Here is a 24,342-nt window from a genome sequence, read left to right on the forward strand (position 1 = left end):
AATAAATAACATAAGTAAAATTCAAATACCCTTTGGGAGAAGTTACCCATTATAACTTGACAGCTGTTTGTACATGGATGTGAATAAGCAATTCTCTTGATGCAAGAAAGTATAGAAGAAACAGTAAACAAAAGTTCAGGCCACTGATTCCATGACATCACAACTCTGTCTCCAATAAAAAGCAGGGATAAGCATTATCAAGTAGGTATCATCCCAGGGGTGCAAGGCTGGTTTAACATACTCAAGTCCATAAATGTTATTCACCGTATCAACAGAAGCAAAAACAAAGACCATATGATCCTATCAATAAATGCAGAAAAAGTATTTGATAAAATCCAGCATCCTTTTCTAATTAGAACACTGAAAAGCGTAGGCGTAGGTGGCACATTTCTTAAACTGATCGAAGCTATCTATGACAAACCTATAGCTAATATTTTACTGAATGGAGTAAAACTGAAAGCTTTTCCTCTTAGAACTGGAACCAGACAAGGTTGTCCTCTGTCACCATTACTGTTCAACATAGTGCTGGAAGTTCTAGCCAATACAATTAGGCAAGACAAGAAAATAAAGGGCATCCAAATGAGAGCAGAGGAGGTCAAATTCTCCCTCTTTGCTGATGATATGATCTTAGAGAACCCCAAAGGCTCAACCACAAGACTCCTGGAAGTCATCAAAAAATACAGTAATGTCTCAGGATCTAAAATCAATGTCCACAAGTCAGTAGCCTGTGTATATGCCAATAACAGCCGAGATGAGAAGCTAATTAAGGACACAACTCCCTTCACCATAGCTTCAAAGAAAATGAAATACCTAGGAATAAATCTAACAAAAGAGGAGAAGGACCACTATCAAGAAAAGTATGAACCCCTAAGAAAGGAAATAGCAGAGGATATTAACAAATGGAAGAACATACCATGTTCATGGCTGGGAAGAATCAGCATTATATCTATACTTCCCAAAGCAATCTACTGATTCAATGCCATTGCTATTAAAATACCAACATTGTACTTTCAAGTCTTGGAAAAAATAATTCTGCATTTTGTATGGGACCAAAAAAACCCCAAATAGCTAAGGCAGTTCTTAGTAATAAAAACAAAGTCAGGGGCATCAATATACCAGATTTAGGCTGTACTACAAAGCCTTAGTGGTTAAGACAACATAGTACTGGCACAGAAATAGAGACATAGACATTTGGAATCAAACAGAAAACCAGGAAATGAAACTAACATCTTACAACCACCTTATTAATCTTCAATAAACCAAAACAAGAACATACACTGGGGGAAAGACTCCCTATTCAATAAATGGTGCTGGGAGAACTGGATATCCACATGTAACAGATTGAAACTGGACCCGCAACTTTCTCCACTCACGAAAATTGATTCAAGATGGATCAGGCATTTAAGGCATGAAACAATAAAAATACTCAAAGAAAGCGTATGAAAAACACTGGAAGACATTGGCCTGGGGAAAGACTTCATGAAGATTGCCATGGCAATTGCACAATTCCAACAGCAACAAAAATAAACAAATGGGACTTAATTAAACTGAAAAGCTTCTGTAAAGCTAAGGAGACAATAACTAAAGCAAATAGACAACCTACACAATGAGAAAAGATATTCGCTTTTTTTTTTTAGAGACAGAATCTCACTTTGTCGCCCTCGGTAGCATGCTATGGCATCACAGCTCACAGCAACCTCCAGCTTTTAGGCTTAGGTGATTCTCTTGCCTCAGCCTCCCGAGTAGCTGGGACTACAGGTGCCCACCACAACGCCTAGCTATTTTTTGTTACAGTTTGGCTGGGGCCGGGTTCGAACACAACACCCTTGGTATGTGGGGCCAGCGCCCTACTCACTGAGCCATGGGCGCCACCCAATATTTGCATATTTTGAATCAGACAAAAGCTTGATAACTAGGCTTTTATAGAAATAAAATTAATCCACATGAAAAAAGCCAACAATCCCATATATCAATAGGCAAGAGACACAAATAGAACATTCTCTAAATAAGACAAATGGCTAAAAAACATATGAAAAAAATGCTCATCATCCCTAATTATTAGAGAAATGCAAATCAAAACCACCCCGAGATACCATCTAACCCCAGTGAGAATGGCCCACATCACAAAATCTCAAAACTGCAGGTGCTGGAGTGAATGTGGAGAGAAGGGAACACTTTTACACTGCTGATGGGACTGCAAAGTAATACAACCTTTTTGGAAGGAAGTATTGGAGAACCCTCAAGAACTCAACCTACACCTCCCATTTGCAATCCCATTACTGGGCATATATCCGGAAGGAAAAAAATCCTTTTATCATAAAGACATTTGCACTAAACTGTTTATTGCAACTCAATTTACAATTGCCAAAATGTGGAAACAGCCTAAATGCCCACCAACCCAGGAATGGATTAATAAGCTGTGGTATATGACACCATGGAATGCTATTCAGTCATTAAAAAAATGGAGACTTTACAGCTTTTGTATTAACCTGGATGGAAGTGAAACACATTATTCTTAGTAAAGCATCATAAGAATGGAGAAGCAGGAATCCTATGCACTCAATTTTAATATGAGGACAATTAATGACATGGTGGGGGTGGGGGAAGGGGAGAGCAGAGAGAGAAAGAAGGAGGGAGGGATGGGGGAAAGGAAGACCAGAGAGAGGTAAGGAGGAAGGGGGTGGGGTCTAGGTGTGTGATACACCTTTTAGGGGCAAAGCACAATTGTAAGAGGGTCTTTACCTAACAAATGCGATCAGCGTAACCTGGTTTCTTGTACCCTCAATGAATCTCCAACAATAAAAAAATAACAATAAAAAAGCAAGGAGAGGATAATATTTATTCTGTGTAACAGACAGTAGGGCACAATGGTTAGATGTGTGTCCGTAGGAGTCAGGGAACCTGGAGCTAAGCTCTGCTCTTTAAAGCCTGTGTGGTTCAGGGCAGGTGTGTAATAAACCTAACCCAGGGTAGTTAGGAGCCCAGTTCTGCAACTGACAAGCAACTTGCCCAATTTTCCTGAATTGGATCTTCTCATCTGTAAAAATGGATATAATAGTAATATCTACCTCACAGGCATGTTGTGAGAACTAAATGAATTAAAAGTTGCAAGTGATTTGATCAAGACCTGGCACAGAATAGATGCTATAGAGGTATCCTTTCTGTGTGGCAAGCAAAAAGTAAAGGGCCTGGGATGTGGTTTCAAATGGTTTTCAGAGTGTTGCTCCACTGTTTAGGCAACAGCTGGTACAACAATTAATTTATGTAAATTGAAATTCTATCACAAAGAAGGTAATGTCTTGAGCTGGCCTTTGCTGTTTAGAATTTGTCATTCAGTTAAGATCCTCTGACCCTCATAAAGAATTCTGTCCTTCATTAGAAAGTTGGGGGAGAGGATAAAAAACTTGATACTGTTTCATATCAATATACCCAGTTTAATTCAGGAGAAAAGAAGTTAAAATGGGGAGATCCACAGGGAAATGAGTAAAAAATGAGGAAGGGGCTGAGAGCCTCATGTCCTGAAATTGACTTCAGAGCAGTTGCCTAGTTTGTCCAGGGTTTAATCCCCAGCCTAGTATCACTTTTTTAAAAAGTGCCAGATTGATGTGTCACAAAGCTATTTCAAACTAAAAGTATTTTCTCTTAAACCAACAAAACTACATATTTATCTTTAAAATTTATAGCATTTAGGTCATCTTACTGTTCTAGTACTTCCTCTTATTACATTTTAATTCTTTCTTGTGAAGAAAGAGGGCAAAGTCCCAAAGAATTTTACCAGAAGCAATGGGAAGCGTAACCTATCTGAGTGCTGACTGCTTTTCCCTTAAGAACCATGATTCAAGATAAACAAAGGCAGGAGGGATTAAAACATGTTTCTTCACTATCCCAGAGAGAAGGGCAATCAGCTACAGCCTTCAAAATGATGAGAAGATTCCAGTTTTGTAATAGAAAAGAAATCCAAGTATTTTCACTTCCCTCTTGAGCCAAATCTAGAACTTTGTACATTATTCTTTTTATGATGTCTATGCTGAGCACATGATGGGAGAGTTATAAATATCATTATAAATATCATCTCTAACACGGTAGTTCACAAAGGAAAAGGTGATTTCTTGATTGTTCCTTAAGAAGATGGGGAAATCCAACATCCCTATTTTTGGCTGTGATCGGCTTGATATAAAAATATGAGTTCTGAAGTTATCCCAGGACCTCAAGGATGCCACTGAGCTGGCTCTAACTGCGAGTGTTTGGGCCCACTCAGGAAGAATTTCTGGGTGACTCCTCTTCCTCATTGGCTATATGTAACAAGAAAGAGAGTATATTTACCCAGTTCATAATATTCTTAAAATGCTAAACTATCAGAAGAAGGCTTTTAAGTTAAAAGTCATTAGCTCTCTTCAAAGACATTCAAAAGCATCTGGAAGGTAGAAGGGAAAGGCGGTAGATGTCACAATGGTTCTCAGCCACAGGTGGTTTGTCCCGCCTCCAACCCACAGTACCCACCACAGACAGTTGGCAATATCCGGAGACATTTTTGGATGTCACAAGTGGGTGGGGGGAGAGATGGTGATGTGGATCTCTACTAGCCAGAGAGCAGGAATGCTGGCAAACATCCAACAATGTACAGGACAGCCCCCATCGCAAAGAATTACCTGACTCAGAATGTCAGTAGCTTCAAGACTGAGAAACCTGCAAATGCATCATCTGACTGCGTAGCAACAAAAGCTCTGAATGTCTCTGTGCCATCTCCAAGTGATCAAGAGGGGAAATAAGTGTCTTCAGAAGTACTTACCCTGCTTCCTCTGGAACTAGGGCTGCCTTGTGCTCCTTTCTGTCCTGTTCTACCCTATAAATACAATAGTTCCCCCAAGATTATAAGGTAACAGATTCTGAATAAATTATAAAGGCATCAGCATCAAAACCCCAAGAATTGTTAAAAATAGAATAGATGTGTCATGCTACAATCATTCTGAAGATTAACACTGTCAGTTCTATACTCTTTAATAAACAGGAATAGCAATGTGCACTATTATTACAAACTCTCACAAATAATATCACTTGCCAGGAACTTAATAATTCTATAGTTCCATAGCCTACTATAAAACATGCCTTATTTTAAGAAATTAAGGCTCTTTTAGGCATGGACTTCAGGGTATTTATTCAATTATAACAGGGCTATGTATTTTACTAAATTTACTTATCTTAGTAATAGAATTAAGTAACTCATATGTATAAAATAGATCCAATTACCTGTCTTCCTTGTTCTCCTTTGGAGCCCTTTTGTCCTTTGATGTTATTGTTTTGTCCTGGATTTCCCTAAAAAAAGATTTTGAAAAGTATTTTAGAATTCATAAATGTCAGGGGGTGGGTGTGTGTGTGTGTGTGTGTGTAGCAAAATGGTAAGATGTTCAGGCACTAAGTTAATCCTTGTTAAGGGATGAGAGACATGAGAAAATTTTTAATATTTGAAACTGATAGGATTTTTAAACAAATAAGAGTAATGTTTATCCAAATGTGAGGGAGATTTTGTAATAAATGAAGAATTATAGGAGTGCTTTCTACATGTGATTTTTCCCTTCTTCGCATTGGCAGCTTCACTGATGCACCGGTCCAAACATTCTTAGGCCACTCCCTCAAGTGTGTAATAAGATTCCCCTGTAACTAATTCTACAAATAGGGAATCTGCAGGTCTGCTAGATTAGAAGTTCAATAAACAGAGGAAATTTTGCCCCAAAGGAACTTGAAAGTCTCAACATACCATAAGGATTCGTAAGTGGAGCTTTATTTCCTAGTCCTAAATCTTTAATATAACCAGCCTAGATCAAACACAGAAAGACTTTTCCGAAAGCTTCATTCAATACCTACTGGCCCTACTCCCAAGACAAACAGTTGCCTACTGGTTAGCAGGGACACAAAAAGAAAGGAGATGGGAACTGAGGAGCAAATATATAAGTCAGAGCCAGCTGGCCTTTGTAACTTACTGGATCTCCTGGGAAACCCTTCTCGCCATATCCCCCAGGGGGGCCTCTTGATCCTGGGCTGCCCTGAAGAAAAAAATAAAATGATCTTCTGATTTAACTTGTAGGAAACTTATACAATGGTGCAAATGTCAACTATAGAATTGGTTGGGGATTAATCAATCAGATAAAATATTCTTCATCCTTCTATCTCAGCAATGGTCCCATAGTCTCCCCAAACAGTATTATGTCCAGTTTTAAGCCTATGGTCAGGATTACCTACAGGGAGGCTGAGAAATAAGAAAACTTCTTGAGGTCCAGCTGTCCAACAGGACTTCCTTGAGTGTTGGAAATATTCTGTACCTATGCTGTCCAGGTGGTAGCCACTAGCCATACGTGCCTAATGAGCACTTGAAATGTGGTCAGTGCAACTGAGGGGCAGATTTTTTAATTTAATTAAATTTAGATAATCACAATATGATATGTCACATATCATATTTTACATCCTAGCCAGTCTGGCCACTTCTGACATCAATGATTGAATTTCCTGCTGGAAATCTCCACAAGGGTGTTCCATTGTCACCTCACAGCCACCTGTTCCCAACTAAACACCCAAGCAGGGATTCTTTTTTTTTTTTTTTTTTTCAGTTTTTGGCTGGGGCTGGGTTTGAACCCACCACCTCCAGCATATGGGGCCTGCGCCCTACTCCTTTGAGCCACAGGTGCCGCCCCCAAGCCAGGATTCTTGCAGATATTCTGACTGAGTCTCCATTTTCTGGTCCTCTGGTCGTCCAGATCTAGAAACCTTATGTCCCAGAGCCAGAACTAGGGTGAGGCAAGAGAGGCACCTAGATGCAAATGTTACAGAGGCCTTCACTCACGTAATTCTGAGAGTGAGGGTGTCCTCTGTGCCCGGTGCGCCCCTCACCTCACCCCAGCTTAGGCCATGCTATGTCCTTACTGTGTCAGTCCTCACTGCCACTGCTTTGTTAGAAGCTTCATCACTTCTTGTCAGATTACTACAGATCTGCCTCTCATCCCCTCATCCCTGCCTTGCACCATGTCACCTCCAAGACATCTTCCACACTACTGCCAAGTGATATTTCTAAAATGAAAATTTGCTTGTGATCCTGCTGCTTAAAATCTTTCAAAGGCTCCCCATTACCTAATGGCTAAAGCCAAAATCCTCCATGTGGCTCACTACTGCCACCCTGATCTCTTCCTGCAACCTCTTGAACCTTACCTCTCATTACCTACACGCTAATGCTCCTTCCAGGCAGAACACTTTGCAGCGCCCCAAGCCCCATGTCTTTGGTCATGCTGTTCCATCTGTCTGGAATGCCCTTCCTCTACAACTTTGCCTTGCTTCAATTCCGTTGATGAATTCCTGTGCACTTCAGCTCAGGGATCACTTCCCCCAGGAAGACTTCCAAGACACCCTCTCAGACCCCTTGCCACCTGAGTAGGTGCCCTTCTCTGGACTCCCATCCTGCAATGTGGCCTCAATCACATTCTGTGTCATCACAGTCCATGGATATGCCTTCTCCCCAGTGACACTGTGGGATCCTTGAGGACAAGATTAAGTGGCTCCTCTCTGATTCTTTAGCAAATAACTCTCTGCCTAGCACATGACAGGTGGTCAAAAAGCATTTGATAAATAGATCAGAACATAAACGTCAAGCTGCTTAAAATCAAGTAGGCACATATTAATGGGTGTTGAATTTAAAGTAAAAAAAAAAAAAAAGCTTCACTGTGATTTACTATACCAAGGCCACAAAATAATTTTGTCTCTTTCTCTTGCCTTTGAGTTTTCTCAGACATAATAAAGAGAACACAGAAACCACTGACAGTCAAAAGCATTCATTACAGGCTTCTAACAAACGTGCTCACAGAAGAACCTTGTATGCTTTGAATTATTCTAGCTGGAAATTCTTGAAAATTACATGGTTACTCACTTCCTCCAAATGGAAATGTAGCGTCTATTCAGTGGTAATAGGCCTTCATTATGTGGTTAAGTCACTTGCCAGTTTTGTCTCCAATAACCATTGACACACAGCAGTTAAGTCTACCTCTGTTACCCAATTCTCCTTTGGTGTATTGAAAGTCTTACCTGAGACCCGGGATCACCTTTTTCTCCTTTTGTTCCAGGAAATCCATGAAAGCCCTAAAAGAAGACATGGAAAATAAAAATCCCATTTAAAAAAAAAAAAACCTATCAACCTCATGACGGTTTTTGTGATACTTGAAGAAATACAGCTTACCTCTTCCCCATCGAGTCCATCGATGCCATCAACTCCTTGTTCCCCCTGAGAGATAGCAATAGGCAGCAGTCAGGTAAAGGAGAGTCTCTGCTCCATTCCTATTGGGAAACTAATCCCATTAAGAGATCAAATTGGACTAACAAGGAACTCCGTACCTTATGTCCAGAAAATCCTTTGGCTCCCTGCAAAAGATTAAATATCTCTCACTGACATGCCAAAGACAGAGTGTGGATTCCAGATTGTTGTGGCAGGAAGGGGCTGCCTCCCTCAAGTGAGTGTGCATTTCTTTCATTGCTTCTTGCTATATATCCACAAAGGGGTTATAGGTAGAATTTAATTAATGCTAAAGACACCTTGAAGCAGAATTAATCTAAGTGGAGAAAGGGACACAGAGAAGAGTGATGGAAGAGAGAAAATGAGGGAGGGCAGGAATGGAGGGGGAAAGGGTGTCACAGGGAATAGGAAATGTCATTTTTGGAAGTGTCGTACCTTCTGACCCCGCTCTCCCACACATCCTGCAATCCCTTTATCTCCTTGGGGTCCTATTTCTCCTCGTCTTCCCTAAGAAAAAGAACACAAACAGGTATCCAAATTGATGCTTTAAATGCCAGAAGCTGCCAGTGGTTTTCTTTTAGAGAGTTAAGCCAGAGCACACAGACACTCTGAGCTTTAGACAAAGCGGATGCTCCTGAGAGCTCATTCATTTAAATCTATTTTTCCCTTTGTCTTCGAATATGTTCCCCTGTCAACCTTCAGAGCTTCCTTACAGATCCAAGATCACAGAAAGGTACAGGATGAGCTCAGCCCTCCTCAGACAGCACAGTCAGAGTTTCTGAGTCACTTCATTTTGTAGCAGCATTGCAAATATTCCAGTAATACATGTGGGACCTGACATCCTAGGAGCCCAGGGCCCTCCTGCTACACTGGGGGAGAGTGAGCACTGCTGACAGCACAGAAACAAGTCAGGGCTAGGGCCCTGGAGCTGAGTGGAAATGCCTGCTGGGAGGTGACATCACACAAAGGCAAGAAGAGCCAGTTCTTGTGGAAAGGATGTCCCCAGGTTAAAGAGTCCCAATGTCAGTTCATCCACATGGGGAAGAGCACTCAAGGTCAATGGCACGAATGTCTCCCATCAACTTTCCCAGGAAATATTTAAATACAGGTAAATGCTAGAGAAAAATGAATCTCAAGAGAAGACAATTTTGTGTTCCTTGAAGGCAAGGACCCCAACCGTCTCTTTCAGCTTTGTGTCCCTTGTGGTGGGCTCAGGTCAGGGTACATAACAGTTACTCAAAGTTTATTGCATGAAAAAAATAATTGTTTAGCAATGAGCCTAATTGTTTCCTTAGAGAGAAATGATTCCCCCCCCCCCCTCCGCTTTGCTTTCTTTACTCTGAGGATTATTCCTATAAAATGAGCCCTCACCCATGACCACAGATTGCTGAGAGGTACCTAACTATGCCTTACAGCTTCACACGCCTGGACTCTCTGCCAGCTGTGGGCTCACAGCCAGGCAGATGGGTGACGCTATTCCCCATACTCAAGCAGTAGTCAGGTGACAAGATCCCTCCGAGGGCCAGAGTGGGTGAGTTAGAGCATCCCCCTTAGTGGTCATTTTATAAACTAGATTAGCATCTGGGTCCCAGAGGAATTTATAAATGTTTCAAGATGAGGAAACTAAGGGCTAAAAGTTAAGTATCTTGTTCCAAATCTAGGTCAGCCCCTGGCAGTGTGATCTTTGCTTTTTAATCCTTACAACTTGCTTCCCAGAGGAGAAACTGGCCTTAAAGGGATAAAGATCCAGTTTGGATGCTTCCGGAACTTGCCCATTCTAAATGTGCCACCCAACATGATTTTAGTCACTTCAAATTTATTTTCATAATTTGGCGAACCAAGTGAAAGTTTTGGTTTCAGAGTTAGGCCTTGAGGTTTGCAAGTCTCTATGTAGCATTTAAACAAGAAGCTGGGCCTTGTGATGCCCTTCCCACTCCCCTTTCTGTGGAGGGATGTATGCTCCAGTGCTGGCCCATAGCCAAGTGCCAGGCACTGGGTTTCAGGTGCAAAGAGAGCCTCCGAGCAGATAACCTGCTGCGCCCTGCTTAGGCATGGAGAGGAAGATACCTGGCACTCTGCCACTAATTAAAGCATGCCAGTCCACATGCGTGAAAGCCTATTCCTTCCTTCCTTCTAAATACAGATTTAGCAAGTGCCTTGTGATTAGGACAAGGAGAAAGGAAAAGCAATGCTCCCCCCCCCAATAAAAAACCACAAAAACTAAACATATGAACAAAACTCCATCTATCCCTTCTGTATGAAAAAAAATAAAGCTTTTCCATGAAAAAGAAAACCAAAAAGTATGTATTGTGAGGGAGTCACAAAAACTTACAGGGTCTCCATCTTCTCCCCTATGTCCTCTGCTGCCCTTCAGACCTGAGGAACCCTGGGAAGAAAGAGAGAAAAAGAAATTTTAGCCATCCCCCACTAATTCAAACTTGTGAAATATTAGGCCTTCCCTATCTTCAACTTGGTTACAGTTTGTGCAAATGTGGCTATGAGTTTGGGGAGAGTCTAATAACATCTGGAGCTGGCTTCGTGCTCACACTCATCTCTGGAGCCCTTCTGCAGAAGGCAGTGCTCCTAACCCCTGGGGAGACTGACCTCAGCTGAGGGCTGAGGGGCTGCACTTGTGCTTAAGGGATTTGCAGAGAGGATAGCTGCACCCGCCACGACTCTTTAGCAGGTAAATTGAAAACATTTTCAAAGGGAGCATTTTATTTTCTCCTGATTTTTTGAGAGCTCAAGGAGGACTTTTCCAAGCATTTCCAAAAAGGAGGAGCATATAAGTATTTAAATTATAGTCATCTCTCTCTCAGGCACATGGGGTTTAATAACTTTGTGGCTTACTTGTAGCCAAGATCTTGTTTGAGTTTTGCTTTCTCTCACCCTCTACCATAGGTCCTAGGTTTCTGTTTGCTGTACCAGGGGTGGGAAGGGGGGCACTCCTGGAGCAATTCTAATATCGATCTGAGCAAAACAATGAGGGAGGAACCTGCACTAAACAAAACATCACAGTGCAATAAAAAGTTCAATATATTAATAAGTTATCTTTCCACAATCATGAACGAAGCAGAACTCACAAGTAGTGAAGTTTGATCTCAAAAAAAAAAAGCAAATTCATTTTCATTGTGATATCAAAACTACCTTCGGAAAAGTACATAAAAGTGAATAAAATATAAAGTACAGCTTAACAATGAACTTTATACAATAATTTTATAATTTTTTGGGGGGGTGAGACAGAGTCTCACTTTTCACTCTTGGTAGTGTCATGGAGTCATAGCTCACAACAATCTCAAACTCTTGGGCTTAAGTGATCCTCTTGTGTCAGCCTCCCAAGTAGCTAGAACTATAAGTACCTGCCATAATGCTCAACTATTTTTAGAGACAGGGTCTTGCTCTAGCTCAGGTTGGTCTCTAACTCCTGAGCTCAGGAAATATTCCCACCTTGGCCTCCCAGAGTGCTAGAATTACAGTACAGGCATGAGCCACCATGCCTGGCAAATTCACAATTATTATGTTTAGAAATAAGGTCTGTGTGACTACCACCCAGGTCAAGAAATAGAGCATTACAGGTCTCAGGCACTATACTTGCCCCAATCACAATTGCCCCACCCACCCCACCCAGGGGTAAACTCATGACTTTTATAAGAGTTGCTTGCCTTATAAAAGTCCTTCACTACTTAAATATTCATCCCTAGACACTGTAGGTTAGTTTTGCCTTTTTTCCCAAACTTTTTATAAGTGGAATCATATCGTAAGTATTCATCTATGTTTCACATTTTTTGTTCACTACTGTGTTGGTAAAATTTATTCATGTTGTTGCATGGAGCTATAGTTCATTCATTTTCATTGACATAGAGTATTTTATTGAAAATACTGTGGTGTGCTTATTATTGTTGTGTAATTTAATCTTTTATAATTTTTTTAAAGGACTATTAATCTGCAATGCTATGATCTTCCTGTAGTTCAATCTCATTCCATTGCTGATAAAACACAACTTCCTACTCTTCTTCTTCTTCTTTTTTTTTTTTTTTTATTGAGACAGGATCTTGCTATGTTGCTGAGGGTGGTCTCAAACTCTTGGATCAGGCAATTTTCCTGCCTCAGCTGGGATCATAGATGTGTGCCAACATGCCTAGCTCCATCTCCAATATTTCAAATGCTTCTTGTCACCTTTCAAACTGTTTCAGGCAGGTACAAAAATGTAAATTGAAAAACCAAGAAGCAACATCACCAAGGATATAGAAGAGAAAAGGGAGTTTTTCTTACTAGCAGGATCAAAAGTGAGCCTTTCCAAACTGGCTTCCACCCCATAAAAGTCACATTAAATGACCAAAGAAATTATATTAGCATTGAAAGAAGGTGGTGAATTCAACCACTCAGTCTCAGTTTCACCTGTACAAATCAAGGCATATTAGGTAAAATAACAAATAAATGGCACCTTCATGGCTTGTATTCCTTGGGTCCCCTGATTTCCTGGAACCCCTGGACACTTGCAAAATGTACAGCAGCAAGTCTTCTCTGCAATATTTCCCTGGACAAAAAAAAAAAAAAAAGCAGATCTGAGTAACCATTGTTAGGAATTTTATTGCGTAAGAATTGTATTCACACAAACCATAATCTGCCCCCTTGAGCCCGTCTTCTCCTTTGGGTGAAGAGCTGCAGACAGTGAGAGGTGCTTTGTGATTTAATATTACAGAGTGGGCACCAGGGTAGCAACTGCATTGGCAACATCCCCTCTCCGAAGAAATGACCTCTATTCATGGAAAGGGCACCCAGTGTTGAGATAACCACAGCCCAAGTTCACCTAGGACTTTTTCCTAGTTGCCAGCCTCCTGTTTCCTGAAATTTCTACAGCATAAATTGTTAGGAGCTTTTTAATTTGATAGTCATTGACAGGTTTGTTAGTTCCCTATGTATTTATTTAATGAGATGATTAAAAAAATGAAAGGATATGCAAAAACAAAATATGGATGCCCTGATGTTCTGGTCTTTAACACTTTATTTATTATTTATTTAGTCATTTGTACATAGATCATGAATACATTTGTACCATTATGGGATTCAATGTGTTGATTATTTGTACAAATTGGAGTGCTTATATCCTACTAATCAACATAGCCTTCACCTTATTTACCCAATTACAGCATTCGGACATTTGTGTTCTACACCTGATAGATCCAACTTGTACTTGCAATATGCCCCATAGGTGTGGTCCCCCTACTAACCCTCCCCCGAACAACTCGCCTCCCCTCCCTCCTTCCTTCATCCTAGGCTATAGTTGTGTTTTATTTTTCATATGCAAGTGTGAGTGATTATAATTTGGTTTCACAGTAGTACTGAGTACATTGGATATTTTTTACACTTTTTTATATACTAAAGATAAGGCACCTAATTTGGTGAGGCAAAACAAGGCAGTTCTTTGAAAATTCATATCAAGATTCGAATGTAGTCATGGTATTTTGAATAACTGGGTATTTTTGTCCAACAACTCACCAAGTACTGTGATAGTGTTTTGCCCAGTTCTCTCATTCCAATGGTCAGGTGAGTCCTGTAATCAAATCCTTTTCCAAATTCAAAGCTGGAAAACTCCTGGTGAGCAGTGGTGTTAAGAGAAACCACCAGCAGAGCATCAAGTCCTACTCAGTAAAAATAAAAGATGGAAAATGAAGGGATTTATGTCTGTACATGAAAAATTAGGTGAACCCATCATGTTTCTACGCAGTGACATTATTGAATGAATCAGAAAGGGAAAAACACAAACATAAGAGGAAGTAGGACTCTCAAGAGATGAAGAAACAGACAACAAATCTTTGCCTGCATTTTCTGAGTATGCACTGGCTCTGGTCACTGACTTTAGCATGAAATCCCATGGGAAAAAGTGTTTAAGAGAAACTAACCACAAGTCTACAGAAAAACACTAGCAGAAAACTGTGTTCAACATCTTACAGCCAATTTTGATGCAATTCTTGGGCATTTTAAAGTAACTTTTAAGAAAGGGCATTGTTCATCTTTAGAGAGCTTTTCTGAATTTTTCTGAATATAAAGTAATGATAGTTTTCAAGTTATCCCCAATGCTAATCAGCCTTGGAGGATGACAGGCTGTGAAGATGTAAGGAAAGCCCAGGGTGATTCCAGTTTCACCCAAATTCCTGACTATATTCAATTCATTAATTATTTATTCATTACTCACTTATTAAATCACTCACTGGTTAAACAAATATTTTCATTAGAAGTCTATTATACAGAAATACAAGATGAATTTTTCACAGAGTTTATGGTCCATTGGAAGAGATGGACAATAGTAAGATATTTGCTCTGAGAGGGAACACTGGGTTCTAGGAAAGCCTAGATAAGCTCCTAACTCAGACTTGAAGCATCATGGAAGGTTTCTTAGAAAATTGATGTCTATCCTGATTCTAAAAGATGAATGGAAATTGGTCAAGAAACAGAACCAGAGATGAGAGATGTAGGGAATAATTAGGGAGAAAGGTTGGAGGAGAGCACTAATTAAGGATGAGGAGAAATGAAGCTATAAACTATATTGGGAGAAGAATGGGAAAGAAGAAAGATTGATACCCCTGGGACATTGAGTGTGGGCAGTAACAGTGCTGGCATCCTGCCTGTTATAGTGGACTCTCCCATCACAGTATACTACCCTCAGCTTCTGCACTGAGCTTCCAGCTCACTCTGAAGCTATAACATGGAGAGAAGGTATAACGTGAGATGTGCTTTTCCAAATCCATGTTGAATCAGAAATAAGAGAAGGTGTCTTAGGTCAGCTTCCTTAGAAGTGGAATCTGAGTGAGGATTTGTGTATATGTAGGAGAGAGAGAGAAGCAGGAAAGAGAATGGGAAGTTGTGAGCAGGAATATAGTTCAGCAAAGTCTTAGCCTTGGCCTGATTCAGAAGGACTCTGGAGTATAAATTGTACCCAAGATGCCTCACTTGAGGCAAGAGTTCAGGCTTTTTATCTCTGTGTCACTGATAGTCCTCCTCACCAACAAGGTGGGACATGGCATAGCCCCACCCCTTCTCCAAACATGCCTAGGCATGCGCTTTATGTCACTCAAGGGTATTCGTCTGTAAAAGGTCACAAGTATGAGCACCTGGCCACAGCATTTGCACATTTGGAGGAGAGGTGTGGGCACTGGTCAAAGGGTTTAGGTGGGGCACCAATAGTATCTACTGCAAGTGTCCAGACAGATCCCAAGATCTAGAGCAGCTGACAAAGGGGAGACTAGTTCAGCAAAGTCTATGCTTCATCGTTTAAATTTTCATCTCAGTACCTGCTTCTCTGAGCCTGTCCGATTGATCTTCAAGCATTATGTTACTTTCACTCTGGAGACCATCAGAAAAGACAAGCAGCACCTACAAGAAAGGGAAAAGCAGAGAATGGGTGGACGTGAGTGTGAAATATATAACTGGGCGAGAGGAACAAATGGAAGAACATAGAGATGAGAGGTAAAATGTGGAGTGGCTACCTGAGCCCGGGATGCTGATTTATCCTCAAATGTGTCCCACAGAGACTGTAAGAACTGTGCATTCAGATGAGTTGGCCCGCTGACTTTGACTTGCAGCAAGCTGTCAAACACTACTTTCTGGTAGATTTGGAACTTGGCAGGAAATTCTTGGTCATTGTTCACCTTGAAGGCCAAGCTCACCTGCGTCTCTGCACCTGCCCCACAGCTCACCCCCCTGATGGAGGAGATGTCCTCTAAGATGCCTGGGAGGTAGGTTTCCAGCAGGGGATGGCCCTGGAACAAAGGCTGCCCCTGCAGGTGAGTAGAAATGTCAAACCCGACCACTACGTCCACAAAGCAATCTGGAGACCAAAGGAAATAAGTGAAAATTAATGAGTAGACAGGAGTAGGCAAGGGCAGATAGGGCAGGAGAAAGAAGAGCTGTCATGGCCCAGAGCTGGAGGGTCTTTAGTGCCCAAAACATGTTCAAGAAGCAAGACACTGGCTGCTGTAGCCATATATAATACAGGGGTTTTCTCTGTCCCTTTATAAATACTAAATGCTCCAATAGCTATTTAAAGTTCAAACCATACTTTAGTTTCCAGTGGCTTTGTGTACATGGGCACATGCATACATGGGTGCACATTGTTTTTCTTCTAATGGTGACATATTTTGATTCACATAATCCTACCAAGTTAAAGATTTGAACTGTCCTTGGAGATTATTTAATTTTTAGAGGTCACAAACACAAAGGCTGCAGAGGCTATGGTGGGTAATGTAGATCCAAATTTTCTGGAAGCAGAGAAGTCTCTCTTTACTGCACACAATTCATAATAAAAACATGTTTGCCTAGACTCAGAGCCAGCCCATGAAACACCTTGGGAAACGGAAAGACAAGAGGTTGCAACTGAATAAAGTCAAAGAGCACTTACTGGTTTTCCCACAGGTCTGGCAGATTTCACGGACCATCCTTTTTTTCACATCTATATCCTTTAATTTATTAAATTCTTGAAAAGTAATGATTTTTTCAGAATTGCCTGTGATCGGCAGAAGCTGTTCCTTATGAACATCTCCTATGCCCAAAACCAGGATGCAAATTCCAAGGTCCTTCAAGGTTTTTACTGCATCTGCCACATTATAGTAGGGGTCTGTCGATGTGATAACAACCAATGTCTGAGGGACACCAGCATTTCTTCTCCCACCAGCAGATGGATTAAACATATTGCTCACGCGTTTGAGGGCAAAGTCGATTCTTGGACGCCCACTGCTCTTGGAGACAGTTTGAATTTGAGTCTTCCACTGAGTTGTAGTAAGAGAGTTTTTCAACTCTATAATTTTCTGGTAGTCATTTCCAAATTTAGCCATACCGATTTTCATTCTTTGAGACTGAATGTCAAAATTATCAATTAAGTCTGACAGGAACGTTGTCATGGTAACAAACTCTGAATTAGATACCTTGTCAGAGCCATCACAAAGGAAAATCACGTCAGCTTCCTGAAGGTTACAGACTGCAAAAGCAAAGAAGGTGTAAGTTATTTTCCTCATGAATCATTCTAATTTTTTCCTTTACTCAAATACTTCAATTGCTTTATATTAGGAGCAAACTGAGATACATTAACAAAAGAGGGAGTCACTGATTTACTCTCAAAAGGAAGGAAAAAAAGCAAGATCAGGGGAAAAAACAAAAACAAAAACGGGAAAGATCAATAGAGTTTTTTCAAGCTCTAGTTATTTCCATGATCCATTTGCAAACACACTGAAAACAAATCAGAGAAGGAAAGTAGGAGGTCTGAATGGACTTAGTGTACTCATTAAAAAGTAATTACAAAAGCTACAAGACTCTTCAACATACCCAGGTTGGAACATTCACCCAAATCCAGGTAATACTACTACTATACTATAATTAGTACTTCTGCTACTACTAATGCTGCCACTTCACACTTTTATAGAGAAATATCATTTAAAAATGATATTTTTCATATAATACCATGATATTGACAGCCACTGTATGAAGAGTTATTCTAATTTTATAAATATAGACATGGAATTCAGAGGTAAAGTGATTTGCCTAAGAGCACACAGTTAGTATGGAGTGGAGCTGGTGTCTGGACCTCTAGAGGAAAGAAGTGAAGAAGGAAAAAAGAAAAGGGAGTGAGCTGACTGATTCATTTGCCAGGTTGGGAGGACGGGACCAATACAAACCACGGGATTCAGACCTTCCAAGGAGGCACAGCAGCCCTCCCTCAATGGCTTGTCGGTCTTTGCAGCTTTTGAGATCAAGTGGTAAATCTCACCCTTTCCTCACTGCCTTCATCCTACTCACCCCCAAATGGCTCATAATCAACTCAGTCCCCTTCTCTCCCTGCTGCTCTCACCCAAACTCCAGTACCCCACATTCAACTTTCATATCCTGCCATCAGCACAAGTGCCCATTATGCAGAAAAGCCCATTGGAACACTTGAACCTTCAATGGCCCCACAGGATACCTACAATCCCATTTAGATCTGGATCTTTAAAGACAATCATCTATCATTTCAAACCATGAAACGCTCCACTTGAGTTTGGCGTGAAACTGATGCCAGTGTCTGTATTAAGACCATTAACCAAATGGAGCAGCATGAGTGGGTAGCCACTAAATGGGGTAAGGTGAAGGTGACCTTAAGGTTACTTTCTTCCAACAAGAAATGGCAATAGGTGGCAAAACAGTGATGAATGCTTCTGGAACTTTCCTGTACAATCTCTTCAATGCATGCTGTGGTGGGAGGGAACTTTTGGGATCTTACCCAATCAACCCACTTTGTTAGAGGTAAGAGAACTGCTAGCCTAAGCAGAGAAATTTCAGCTCATGACACGTAGGTAATTAGAAGCCAAAACAAAACATACTTTTTGTTTAAACTTTTATTGCCCTGTAGAAACTTTGACAATAATAACTTACCCTCTTGTGCGTTGGTACACATGCTTTCCTGTATAGGCATGTAGACATCCTTCAGTTTGTTGAAATTATCTACATGGACAGTGTTGTCTTTATTCCCTGCCATAGCCTCAAGTTCCTTTTGGTTGGCCTCTCCCACACCCACTGCAAAGATGGTGATGCCTTTGTTTCTCAACTTCAAGGCTGTGTCATTGAGCAGACTTCGATCATGAGATTCCCCGTCAGTGATGACGATCAGCATCTGCTTCACGTTTTGATTTATGCGACTACCATGTTCCTCTCTGAACAGGATGTCTGCATGCTCCAGAGCCTTGGCCGTGTAGGTTCTCCCTCCAACATCCCTGCGCCTCCTCAGATTCTCGATGATTGCTGATCTGTTTGTGTATGTGTTCAGGTAGAAAAGGACTTCTGGGTGTTCAGCATATTTGAGAGCTCCAAACTGAACTCGGTCACGGCCAACTTCTGCTTTCTTCACCAAATGGATAGTTAGGTTGATCATGTGCTCCTGCTGGAATTCTACACTGCCTGAATGATCCAACACAAACACGACGTCTAACAGCTTAATCCTTTTACAATCTGAAAGAAGAAGAAAGCCAACATCACAAACTTTCTGCAGTGCATTCTGCACGGCCTGCTGAGAAGGGAAGCAAACTGCTATTTGCCATGAGCCTACTGTGTGTCAGACACTGCATCTCACTTAGTTCTTAGATGTGCCTTTTCTCATTTCACGGAGAAGAAAGCTGAGGCTCAGCGCTTTTGTTTAAACTTTTATTGTGCCATGAAAATTTTTCTATAACTTGCCTACATCATGATTCCAAGGATATTTGTACCCTCACTTGTATGAATCTACAATTGGTGGTCTTTACACCACACAACTCTGCTGTACTACAGCTCATCAGGGCAGGCTTTCAAGTAATTGGCAATGTCAGAAGCTAGTTCAATGCCAATATGATGGTGAGACATACCAATGTTTGCCAATCCAGTCTGCTGTTCTAAGGAGCTCAGGAGCTCATTATATAAGTTGGGGTTTTTATCCCACTCCTATGGCTTCAGCTGACTTTTGACCTTCTGGTAGGCAAACTTCCCCTTGTGTATGATGCATCACCACAGTAATTTCTGTTCCTTCTGACCACCTGAATTGGAACACAGAAAGGAGTTGCCCCAAGCAGGGGGACAACTTACCCTATCACATCTTCCCGGGCTCCAAGCCCTCCTCCACATCGGAAGCCAAGCTACCACTCTGGCTGGGTCTCCAAAGTGGGTGTTCCCTCCCAGCTCTTTTCCTTCCCTCAATAACTTAAGCACATGGTTGTCTCTTTCCACTTTTCACCTGCTCATCTTATCTCTGATCCTCATTTCTAGCAATGACGTTTCAAATTTTCAAGTCTTAGACATTATGGATGAACCCAGTCCACATCTATAAAAAACTGGCAATGGCCCACTAAAATTTGGTGATTAGTCCTGCCAAACACTTATAAGATGACTTAACACATGAGTCAGCTGAAATTTCACCTCATGCTATAGATGAGTCCTCCACAAACGTAACCTTTGTCAAAATGAAGAAATGCCAAGATTTCAAAATTGAGGCTATGATGTTTAAGGATACCTCTCCATGTGACCAAAAGTTTTAGACTCATTACCACATCTCCAGTTAAACTGTTATCAAGGAAGTCTTAGAGCTATCACTTAAAACTTAAGTTTTAAGTTACTGTTAACTTTCTGAAAATTTCACATGCATAATTTTGGAGAATAAAGTCCATCGGAGGTCTTTATATCGGTAAGGGAACAACATCCAGCAAACCTCCTAATGCTTTGTTTTGTTCTCTTGGCCACATCCTGGACACAGATAACGGCACGTGATAGATTTTCAAGTACAAGTGTTTTTAGTCTATGTGAAGATTAATAGCAATTTCTCATTCAAGAGGACTTAAAATTCACAGGCACACACTGAAGTTTGCTCAATACAATTTCAAAAGCACTACAATTTGTGAGATTAAAATGATGATCCCAAGCAATCTTAGCAAAAGGTTGGAAGTTAACATTTTCCAAAGAGATGGTTACACAAATAAATGTAAAATATCTCCTTGATAAAGGTTACAAAGGATAATGTTAAGTGGTGAAACTATGCACTATGTCTTTAAAATGTAAAGGGTTTTGCTGGGTGCAGTGGCTCACACCTGTAGTCCTAACACTCTGGGAGGCCAAGGCAGGTGGATTGCCTGAGCTCATGTGCTGGAGACCAGTCTGAGCCAGAGTGAGACCCTGTCTTTAAAAACAGCCAGGCATTGTGGCAGGTGCCTGTAGTCCCAGCCACTTGAGAGGCTGAGGCAAGAGAATGACTTGAGCCCAAGTATTTGAGGTTGCTGTGATCTATGATGCCACAGCACTTTACCAAGGGCAACAAAGTGAGACTCTGGCTCAAAAAAAAAAAAAAAATGTAAAGGGTTTTTTGGTGTGGGCTGCTTAGGTTCTGAATTTATCTTAACTAAGAGGTAGATGAATTTGTATTTGTAAAATTTACTTCTTAACGATGGTTATAGGTAGCCAAGAAACAATTCTAGGAAGTTATTTGGTGTTAAAAATTGGCTCTGGAAAATCCGGGTGTGAAAGATTTGCAAGTTTAATGCAAAATTTTGAGGCTTTTTGGCAGATACTTAAAGGCACCAAAGTGAGGTTATTTCCTGCCAAAGTAGCTATCAAAATTGTTAATCTAAAATATCCCTAAAGCTCATAGATGTTTTAATATAACAAAGATAAGAACAAAACTTAACACTGAAGTTCAGGGAGAGGCCAAGCCAAGAGTGCAACACACTGTCCCTCACTATGAAATCAACAGCTCACATCCTTCAGTCCTGAAAGAAAACAAGGACACTTACCATGGAGAGCGCACACGCGGAAGATGAGCTTACTTTCTATCTCCTTGAGATCATCAAATTTCTCAACATGAAAAACCAGGCTGCCATCCCCACTGATCTCTTCTAGCTGAGTTCTATTGGCACCGTATACCCCCACAGAGAAGATGGTCACACCTTTGTCCCGAAGACCTTTGGCAGGATCTCTCACATCATCCTGTGCTTCTCCATCCGTGAGGAGGATGAGAAACTTTTTGACCCCCAAACGGGCTCCCTTGGGGTGGGTGAAATATTGAGCTATAAAGGTAAGCGCATGTCCGGTCAAAGTGTTTCTCCCAATGAGAGACATTCCATCTATTGCATCAGAAATTTCTTTCTGTGTAAAGTATTTATTAAGCTGGAACTCTTCCTTTGGATTGTCACTGAACTGAACGACACCAATTTGGGTTTTGTCTGCACCAACGTGAATCTCAGTTAACAGGTTTTTCATGAAGGTTTTCATTTTCTCAAAATTTTCATGTCCTATACTCCCGGAACTGTCCACCAGAAACATGATGTCAGCTTTCATGTCTTCACACCCTGCATGTTATTTAAAAAGAGCAGAAATAAAACAGGTTGGCAGAGTTTACCGAATATGGAGAAACATTATGGCAGAAATAAATGCACTAATGATAAAACGTTGACAATTAACTCAAGCAACTTCTGTCACGTTTGAAAATTTAATTTGCTCCTTTTGCAGAAGCCTGTTGACAAGAATCTTGAAACAGAAATCCACTGAAGATTATCTAAGGAGTTTTAAAGAGGAAATGCAACTTACAAAGTATGTATTCTTTCATTCATGCATGCATGTATCACTCATTTATTCCTTGATAATTCTGCAGGTATATGCAATGCAAACGTAAAGCTAAATGTTAAGGATGCAGTGGTGATCAAAAACATGGAATCCAAGCCAAAGTAATCAATTCCCTGCACTCACAGGACTAATATTCCAGAGTTTTATGTATATTCTTGAAAAACAGAGTTCCCAATAATCTTTGAATAGCATTATTTCCTGCGATAATTTTAAGTGATCTCATAAACACTATAAATCAATATTAGAAATTGGAGTGATGATCACGCAGCATCTGCTCTGAGACTCCTTAGAGATTTTCTAGCCTCTCAAGCTTTGGCTCCTCAGTTTTCCTGCCTCTGTTTACCCCCTTACTACTTGTCCACAGCTTGTCTCCTCCTCCAACCACACCAGGGTTCAGGCCGACTAATTCGACTACACCTGCCTGAAGTGCAAGAGATCCCACTCAGATAGGTCCAGGACCCTCTCCCCTGAAAGGAGCAGAGATACAGCTTACTTCATGCTTCCTAAAACCCCTTAGTTTTCTTGGTGTCAATCCTGGGACACCTTGGGGACCTTTGACTCCAGCATTCTTTCTAAGAAATCCTGAAGACTCAACTCTGTTACTGTCCACAGGGAGAAAAATAAATAAAATCATGATTTAGGATTTTGTTGTTAATGCTACTAATTTCCATATTTATTTTTTGTTTTTGTTTTTTAGTGCCTCAGACAAAATTCAAACACTTCAACTTTAATAAGTTCAAATAAATGAGATTCTCTTCCTTTCCTCATCAGTGAACACCATAACCAATTTCTGCAGTAGCTAACCTTTCCATAGCCCTTACTACATCCAGGCACTCCTCTAAGCCCTCCACATGACATATCATCACTAAGCTTCACTATAAACCTACAAGCAAGAAAACCAAGGCAAATAGCAACTCATTCAAGGTCCTGGGCAAATCTGTGGTAAAGCTGGCCTTTAAACCTTAACTCTCACTCCAGCATCCTTCTTCTTCACCAGTGAATGTGCTTCCTCAGCAGGACACATTTTCATTTGCTAATACTGGGAATCAACATGTACCCCGAACTAGTCCTTGGTTATTGTTCTTAATAATAAGAGAAATAAGGAACAACCAGATGGGAATTTGCAGATTGTTTTCCCCAACTTTTAATACTTAATCTCTAGAACAAAAATGCAAATATGTGCTCCTGTTAAAAATAAGTAAGGGTTACATGTGTGCTGGATATGCATTCAAAATATAAGAATAATAACATTTAGAAACTTCAAACTATAAAAATTCTTTGATGTAGGTATCATCTTCATTTTACAGATGAGGATGTTTCAGGCTCAAGCAGAAAAGTAAGTTGAACTTTAATCTACCTAGAACCAAATTTCATTTTGATTCCACTGCACCCACCCGGCATGTACACACACACACATTGTACTTCCCCTATACTCATCTGAGCACACACATACTGTACTTCTCTTGGACTCACATGCATGCACACATACTGTACTTCCCCTGTACTCACCTGTGCACACACACACTATACTTCCCCTATACTCATCTGAGCACACACGCACTGTATTTCCCCCATACTCACCTGTGCGCATGCACACTGTACTTCCCCTATACTCATCTGAGCACACACACACACTGTACTTCCCCCATACTCACCTGTGCGCATGCACACTGTACTTCCCCTATACTCATCTGAGCACACACACTGTACTTCCCTTGTACTCACCTGTGCGCTTGCACACTGTACTTCCCCTATACTCATCTGAGCACACACACTGTACTTCCCCTGTACTCACCTGAGCACACACACACAATACTTTCCCTGTATTCACCTGTGTGCATGCACACTGTACTTCCCCCATACTCACCTATGTACACACACACTGTACTTCCCCTGTACTCATCTGAGCACAAACACTGTACTTCCCCTGTACTCATCTGAGCACACACACTGTACTTCCCCTGTACTCA

General features: G+C 40.9%; 1 protein-coding gene across 1 annotated transcript in view; it reads right to left on the reverse strand.

Moving 5' to 3' along the window:
• COL6A5 (collagen type VI alpha 5 chain) overlaps nucleotides 1-24,342 on the reverse strand; it is a 112,090-nt gene that overhangs the window by 72,754 nt on the left and 14,994 nt on the right. Inside the window, exons 5-19 of the mRNA XM_023512866.1 lie at nucleotides 21,544-22,098; nucleotides 18,671-19,243; nucleotides 16,668-17,243; nucleotides 15,757-16,097; nucleotides 15,562-15,643; nucleotides 13,769-13,911; nucleotides 12,714-12,806; nucleotides 10,602-10,655; nucleotides 8,705-8,776; nucleotides 8,371-8,397; nucleotides 8,216-8,260; nucleotides 8,065-8,118; nucleotides 5,979-6,041; nucleotides 5,248-5,313; nucleotides 4,790-4,843 (exon numbers count right to left, since the gene is read on the reverse strand). Of these exons, the coding sequence (XP_023368634.1) occupies nucleotides 4,790-4,843; nucleotides 5,248-5,313; nucleotides 5,979-6,041; nucleotides 8,065-8,118; nucleotides 8,216-8,260; nucleotides 8,371-8,397; nucleotides 8,705-8,776; nucleotides 10,602-10,655; nucleotides 12,714-12,806; nucleotides 13,769-13,911; nucleotides 15,562-15,643; nucleotides 15,757-16,097; nucleotides 16,668-17,243; nucleotides 18,671-19,243; nucleotides 21,544-22,098 (2,798 nt within the window). The remainder of the gene's footprint in view (nucleotides 1-4,789; nucleotides 4,844-5,247; nucleotides 5,314-5,978; nucleotides 6,042-8,064; nucleotides 8,119-8,215; nucleotides 8,261-8,370; nucleotides 8,398-8,704; nucleotides 8,777-10,601; nucleotides 10,656-12,713; nucleotides 12,807-13,768; nucleotides 13,912-15,561; nucleotides 15,644-15,756; nucleotides 16,098-16,667; nucleotides 17,244-18,670; nucleotides 19,244-21,543; nucleotides 22,099-24,342) is intronic.

This window comes from Otolemur garnettii, unplaced genomic scaffold (genome assembly GCF_000181295.1).
Source record: "Otolemur garnettii isolate 467f Iridium unplaced genomic scaffold, OtoGar3 scaffold00002, whole genome shotgun sequence".
Lineage (NCBI taxonomy): Eukaryota > Metazoa > Chordata > Mammalia > Primates > Galagidae > Otolemur > Otolemur garnettii.